Source organism: Rissa tridactyla, chromosome 3 (assembly GCF_028500815.1).
Source record: "Rissa tridactyla isolate bRisTri1 chromosome 3, bRisTri1.patW.cur.20221130, whole genome shotgun sequence".
NCBI lineage: Eukaryota > Metazoa > Chordata > Aves > Charadriiformes > Laridae > Rissa > Rissa tridactyla.
The window spans coordinates 68,339,107-68,346,825 of NC_071468.1; the positions used below are offsets into that span (position 1 = coordinate 68,339,107).

Below are 7,719 nucleotides of genomic sequence, written 5' to 3' on the forward strand. Positions count from 1 at the left end.
TGGATCTGAGCCTCGCTGTGTCTGCCCTTGCGCTTTGCAGGAAGCCGCAGGAATCACACATCGTTGCTATTCCAACACCCGTCAATGAGCTCCTGTTTTATTTTACAGTGCCCCAAAATCTGCTTTACCCCGCAGGTAATATCAAACGTCTGAAATCCCATCTAGGACCTTTCAAGTTTAAACGTGAAACGTGTCAGGACGTAAAACTGACACACAATAAGAAGCTTGAAAGGATAATGTTTATAGCAGCACGCTACCAGAACTAGGGGTAGACCTGTGGTTCGGGGTTTTGCTGTCGTTTAAAAGTATCACTATATGCATTTCTTTACGTTCTTCCTCCTAATCACTCTGTTGTGTGGAGCTGAATTACTGGGGCAAGGCCAGGGTGCTGCTCGGAGCAGGTGGGAGCCCGGTGCCCCCACTCCCAGTTCAGTTCCGGTCCCCATAGCCGAGTTCTTCCCTAGCAGCACTGGAGGGATATAAGTTTTGTGTCTCCGTTGCTTCCATGGGTCCTATTTTTCATCACACAAGTAAATAATACTAACATTTTAAAATACATGGTCTATAGCTCATGGTCTAGAAATCGAAATGCAGAAAAATGTTTGTTAGTCAGCTATCGTGTAACCGTAGTACAATCATTCCTTCTTTTTAAGTAGCGTTGCTCATCGCACTACTCACCACTAACAACAAAAATAGGGTTAAAATAATCATTAATAAAATCTGCTGGATTTTATTATGACAAAGCGTCTAATGAGTAATTGCTCTGCCATCGCCAGAAGCTCCGTTATTCAATTATTTATAAAAAAAGTCGTAGCTCTTCTCTTTTTTTTTTTTGAGAGCCATAACGTGTTTTGCATGAATAAATATTCTCTGAATATTTTTATCTGCGGCATTGTTTGTGGTAATAGCAGGCAGACAGACTTTTGTATAAAAACCTACATGGTTTCAGCTGCCTTTTGTCATCTGATAAGTTTGCTTTGTTCTGCATTATTTTGGTAAAAAATTGGCAAAGTCATTTTGAGTAGTTCGGTCTCCAAAATTAGAAATGAGACAAAAATATTATTTTTTATTAGCTTTTATATCTCCTCCACCAGCCTTTCGCAACTTTTCATTTAATTTCAAGAGCAAAAGGGACAATCTACCTTTGGGGAAAAATCTTCTTAAGAAGCTCCATAGTTTTAACGGATGAGTTTTCCTAGTAGTCACTGTCTATAAATGACTGAATGTGAAGTGTTAGACTGTTTAGTAATGTTAGTGATAAACAGCGGTGGTCAAGCCAGCACACTAGCTTCATTAACCAGAAAGCAAAATGAGCATGTGAAGCAAGAGATAATGAGTAATTCTGATTTTTTAAGTCCTAAATCAGATTTTAGTAGGCATAACTTCCATTAACTTTAGTGAAAAATTCACAGCAAGAAGAAGGAACAGACCGGGGATTTGCTAAGACTCGATACGCTAATAACAAAGCTAAAAAGAAGAAATTAATCTCAGGGTTAACTTTTTTGACTTAGGTTGGCTCAATAGGTGAAAGTACTAAAATAGCTGCTCTTTTCATATGTTTAAAAAAGATGTTGCCTCCCAAGCAGGCTATATATCACAGTTTTGAAAGGTACAGAGCATTGTTTTTTCCTATATAGGTATTGTACGTATATGGATCATGCAATTTTGCAAGTACTCTAGCATAGGAATTCTTCCAAACTCAAAATGTTTCCTAAGGTCCTGCAGAAAAAGAGCCCTCTCCAGCTCCAGTGAAGTCCATGGGACTTTCTCCACCGCAAGCAAAGGAGGCAGGTTCAAGCTCTAAAACCATCTCATTAATAATAGCAATATTTTATTCTGCCTGCAAAGAGAAATAGGACTTCTTATATATTTGCTGACATACCATCCTGCATCAATGGCTTTGAGACCCTGTGGTGATCTATGTATTTGCAGTTTAACATAAATTCTAAATAGTATGAGAAATGTCTTCAGGAGCCGAAAGAAACAAAATTTGAAATTTTCACCCTTTCAGATGGCATGTATGAAATGGGAACTGGCCCGTAACACCCTTTAGTCTCTTGGGACAGTAACACGTATCACTCTGCATGCAGCTGGTATACTTCAAGCACAGACCTACACACACACAGAGTTATAGAAAAAAAAAAAAAAGCAACGCAAGCAGTCTGTCCCTAGAATACTTTTAACGCTTTCAGCAATGGGTAGCAATTTTCTAATATTTAATTGTTTAAGATACCGCTACTGTGAAATACCTTAACAGTTTATGAAAATACCATGAAAGAGTTCTCCCTCTGCTTTTGTTTCTAATGACTGCAATAGGAATTTTTAGTCTATTTTGAAATAAACACGATCTCATCCAAAAATGAGAAATATATTTTCATTGCAAAAAAGATGCACTTGTCACCATCAAAATGTTTACTCTGACAATACTAATATAAAAACATCACACACACACACACACAAAATCAGCAGCATACAAATACTTTGAAAGAGAACTAACACTATATAATTTAATCCCACCCAAGGATTGATTCAGCTTAGTTGACGGCTGCTTGCTTGGCTAACTTCTGCTTTAAATCATTGCACTCAGATATTAAATTGATTCCTTTTAAAACAATTGGTAACATCACCTCTATTTTATATAGAATATGTAGCATTAGCATCTATGCCATGCCAACCCTGAATATACATGTAGATATCAGTAATATAGATATTGATGGTGAACTATTAATTTTTTTTCCAAAATGCAGTGTTATTTTAACTAATAATGTAATAATTCCTTGATTTTTGTTGATATTTTACCTCCATGTAAATGACACCCTCCACAAGGGTATTAAAAACCTGAATAATTTTGCCACTTTGTGTTTTGTAGGTTCTCTCCTGTTTTGTTTTATTTTATATATAGCTATGTTTTCGACCAGGCTGTTACACATCTGCTTAATTTTGAATTCGTAAGTAGCTGCATGCAAACCAAGCCAGAGAGGCAGAGTGTTTGCAGGGTGGAGTCCTCCACTCGTGACCCTGACCAGAAGCAGATGCTGGAAGACCTGCAGTCCCACGTCAACAGAGGAACTGATGGAGGAGCGACCGAAGGAACAAACGCCAGGTACCGCGAACGTGCCGTTACTGCAAAAGCAATTGCCAACATCAGATACCGGTGGGCTACCAATAATATACATCATGGTAGCTCTACATCCAAACTGCAGTTCCACTAAGTCATGGTTTTATTCCCAGATGTAGGAGTCATGGTACAAACGCAGAATTTTCTATCACTTTGCTTATTTTAGCGATTTCCAAATTTAGTCCGTGGCTCACTGGTAGTTCACAGGGTCACGGCAGATAGTCTGCCGGTCATTCACAGACCCATAGCAAATAATACTTCATTTCCGTCCATTAAAAGGTCAATGAGAAAGGTGCACAACTATCAGTACTAAATTTTGAGTGTTGGCGGTGGCCTGCAGAACCGAAATATTTTGGAGCTATTGGCTTAATCCTGCTTTTTTTCTAAGCAAACTGTAAGCACTGGCAGATACGTAGAACTTCTAAGTTGTCGGTGTGCTAGTCTATACTAGGCTGCATTTTAATCTCTTTTGTAGGACCCGAACAAGCAACTTGATTTGTTAATCTTAATTGCTCTTATCAGAATAAAAACAAATCTCTTTGCTTTTGAATATGCTTGCTTTTGAACTTTTATTGATCTTGCCTGCTACATCTTATTATGGACCCAATCCTCTGCACTCCGTAGTGGACTCCAGAGGAGTTTTGCCCCTGTACAGCCAACTACGCATTTACTACGGATCACAGGACAGAAATTCAGGATGTTCAAACTAGCAACTTCAGTAGAGTTTGAGGAGTGAAAGGACTGCAAACCAGACTTTTCTCCTAGTAAATATTACTTTGACAGTAGATACGAAATAAGTAATGCTTCAGGACCAGGTCCTTATGATGGGGTAAGTTAACAAAGAAACTTCTATTTATACCAGCTAAGGGTCTGGCCCAGCATATTCTCAATTAGTCAGTCCAGGATTCGTTATTCCTTTATCTAAAAATGTGGGAGTCCACAATATACCACATAGAACGCGGGGCTTGGACATTAAACCAAATGAAGTAATACGGGCTCACTGACTGCTTGATGGCAAGTGGTTTGTAGTGAATTTAAAAATGCTTAGGTTAAATGGAAATTTGAAAACACTTCCCTAGCAATGAGTGTAGGACTTACACTTAAAGTAGACTATCTGGGCAAAAGAAACAGAAATCCAGAGAAAGTCTTCCATGTCATAGATGAATCTGACAGGTGTCGTCTTTATCTGCACACTATCATTTTTTTCAAGTTACAGTATTCACTAATAGCGGTTCACAGATTTTTAAAGCCAAAATGATTGGTACAAGTGGTGACTGTAACCTCTTTCATAATAACTTTCCTAAACACTCATGCTCTATTTTTTGCTTCAAACCAAATAGCACTAGTTATACCAAAGCATGTTGTACAACCGGCCCGATTTGAAGACCTCAGCCAGTGGACGATGTACACGGTGTCCAGGTGAGGTGTTCTGACAGTTATTTGTCTTCGCTGCCAAAATAACAAGCCAGATTTCCACTCCGACTCTTTCAAGCTGTGATTTTTCAGCTACTTGCTCCGCTGTGAATTTAACTTAACTTTTAACCAGAAAACTTTGAGCAAGTACTCGGTACCTTCTCCACGTTGTACCAACCAGCTCACCATTTGCAGCCAACGCATCCACCTCCCGTTTCCCAAAAACCAGGCCGCTGCACGGGGTTGCCTGACGAAGCCAGCCCGAGGTGGGACGGTGCTGGTGTGAGGACCACGCCAGACGCGCAGGCAGCGGCCCCCATGCTGGGAAACCGCGGCTGCCCTGCGCCCACCCAGCACCGAGACCGGCCCGGGGGCAGGAGGGAGACCCGCTTTCCCTCCCTCGGGAGGGGGGCAGCCGCCGTGGCGAGCCGTGGAGAGCACCTGCCGCCGTGGGCTGCCCGCCGCGGCAGAGGACAGCAGAGGTCGCCGCCGTCCCGGCTCTGGCCCGGCGCGGAGCGCACCAGGTGCCGGAGCAAGGACGGGCGGAGGAGGGGGACCCGCTCCCCGACCCTCGCCCCACTGGGGATGGGTGTCCTGCCCCCTCTACCCCTCCCGTGTCCCCGACACGGGGCTGAACCCCTCCACTGCGCCCGTCGGGGAGCCCCCACGGGGGAAGGATTGGGGGGCGGGGGTGTGAGCCGCAGCTTGTGGGCCCGCGGCTGCCAGGGGTTAAAGGAGTGGGTGGGAAGTGATGGAGGCTGCGGAACCCTCCCTTGCCAAGGATAATAAATCGGATGCCCTGACATGTTTTACTTAGCCCTTAGTGCTCCCTCGCTCCGCGGCCGTGGGGATGGGAAGGCTGGAGCCCCGGTCTCTCTCCACGGCTCCGCTTTAGGGGCACTTTAGGTGAATCAAACCTTATGTGCAGGAGGCAAACCATACAAAGGAGGCTTTCAAGGACTAGCCATGCCAAGCAGGGGAAAGAAGCGAGCTCTGAGCAAAAAAAATAAATTAAAATAATAGTAACCCCTCCGTCCCCTCCCTGAGGAAGTAACTCCGTTACTTCTGGCTGATTAAATGCGGGCTGACGTGTTTTACGGTATTTCCTCGGTATCTGCAGCTGTCAGGGAAAGAGGACAGGCATGAGCAGCCCCTCCGCGGTAGGTGCGCAGAAAATGCCTCCCCAGAAACGGCGACGGGTCCGGTGCCGGCGGAGTGGCGAAGCGGGACCGGCGGCATGTCCCGGTGCCCCCCGCTGCCGCATCCCGCCGCCCTCGGCGGCTCCTTGCGGCGCCGCGGAGGGGCTCAGCCCGGCAGCCCTGCCGGGGGGGTCACCACCGACCCGGGTCCTCGGAGCTGCCCGGTGCTGCCCGGCCACGCCGGAGCCCCACGCCGGAGCCCGGCCGCCCGTCGCAGCGCCCCGCCACCTGGACAGCGACTTCCCGAGGGGGCGATCTCTTCTGCCTCCTTTTCCTCCCTGCCTCGATGCCGGGGGGGGTCTCCTCGCCTCTGGTCTCCTACATCGCCTCCTCCGGGCGGCAGCGCCCAGGGAGCTGGTGCCAGCACCCCCGGGTACCGACCCTCGCTCCCCGGCCTGCGAGGATGCCCCGGGCCTCCCGGCTCCCTCCAGCCACCGCCCCGGACCCAGGTCAGGGGCTGGCTAAATCAGAAGGGACCAACTCCCTTCATCCCATGAGATTTAAAAAAAAAAACATAAAATAACAGGGTCCACAGCCCCGGAAAGGTACCGATGGATGACCCAGCGGCTTCCCAGACGGTGCCACCGAGGTGACTGGTGGCGAGTGAAAGCTGGAATTCAGCGGACCGGGCAGCGCCGCGACACGCCAGCCCCCCACTCCGCATCTCCGGGCGCCAGGCTTAACCCATAGCGGTAATCTGTGCTGCTGGTTCTTGGGGTGGGGGCTTCTCTCACCGACCTCCCCCAGGTCGCTAAATGGTGACCGGGGTGAAGAAGGGCGCTCAGGGCATCACGGCAAAAAGTTACCTGTCGCGTCATCGTGCTTTGCCTTTAGGAAATGGCTAGAGCTGAGAAAGGACGTTCCCCTTTACCAGACATTAAAACATAAAGGAGCAGAGGCAGGTCTTCCCGGAGCCGGCTCTGCTCGTCCCGGTGAGGTGAGAGAGAAAAGCAGAAAGAGATTAAAAACCGCCTTCAACCCTTCAACTCAATGAAACTGCCTGCAGATCCGCTCGGCCGCGCCGCGGGCGCGGAACTTGCTTCCTAGCGCACTCGCAAAGGCACCGGGGGCACAAGAACCCCCAGGACAGGTGAACAGCACAACGAGAGGAAGCAGAAGTTATCAAAGTATAAATCTCTTCGCACTTACTTCTTCCCTGTCGCCGTACCCTGGAGGCGTGGTGGCTGCCAATGTATTCCATAAAGTTCAAAGTGATAAAAAACCAAGAAATCAGTCGCAATTGCATAGTAACCCTTTGAAAGTTCGACTTCTCCTTTTCGTTCTTTTTTTCTTTCCTTTAAAAAAAAATAAAATAAACCGGGGTGGTAGGCGGCAAGGGATGAGCACAGCAGCAGAAATACCTGCACTGAGATCCAAAGCTGGGCTTGGCTGGGTTGATGGCTTCTGCCTTTTTTTTTCCTCTTTTTTTTTTTTTCTTCTTCTTTTTTTTTTTTTCCGCTTTTCTTATTGCACTTTCCAACCGTCCACCCCGCTACCTGCCGCAAACCTCAGAGGGGAGTTAGCAGCGGAGGGGAGCCGAGCAGCCGCCGCCGGGGTCCATGCCGGGCCGGTGGCCGGCAGCATGTTGTGGGGGTGCCGGGGGTGCGTGCGGCTGTGCGCGCCCGTGTGTGCGCCGGGCGGGCGAGGTGCCGAAGGATGGATGGCGGTGGGAGAGGAGTGTGCGAGGGCGGGAGCGGCGGGGGGGCAGGAGGAGGACCCAGCCCCGCTGCCGCCGCTGCTCCGGCTCAGCCGCGCTCTGCGCCGCGGGCACCGCCAGCCGCCGGGCGCAGGTGGGCCGGGCCCCCCCCCCCCCACCCCCCGGGTCTCCCGCCCGCCGAACAGGAGCCCCCGGGCTTCATGCGGGAGCTGCTCCGGAGCGGGGCCCCGGGGGAGAGGCCCCGGGGCGGGGCGGGGCGGGAGGAGGCGAGCCCCGGCGCCCCGGCACGGCGGGGGGAGGCTCCCCGAGCCCGGACGAGCCCCCTCGGGGCA

At 48.8% G+C, this 7,719-nt stretch overlaps 1 protein-coding gene across 2 annotated transcripts in view; it reads right to left on the reverse strand.

Moving 5' to 3' along the window:
• The window catches only part of RSPO3 (R-spondin 3), a 60,788-nt gene extending 53,286 nt beyond the window's left edge, over positions 1-7,502 (reverse strand). For both annotated transcript variants that reach the window (XM_054197185.1, XM_054197184.1), the window contains exon 1: positions 6,880-7,502. In XM_054197185.1, the coding sequence (XP_054053160.1) occupies positions 6,880-6,976 (97 nt within the window). In that variant the 5' untranslated portion in view covers positions 6,977-7,502. The remainder of the gene's footprint in view (positions 1-6,879) is intronic.
• Between the last annotated feature and the right edge of the window lie 217 nt (positions 7,503-7,719).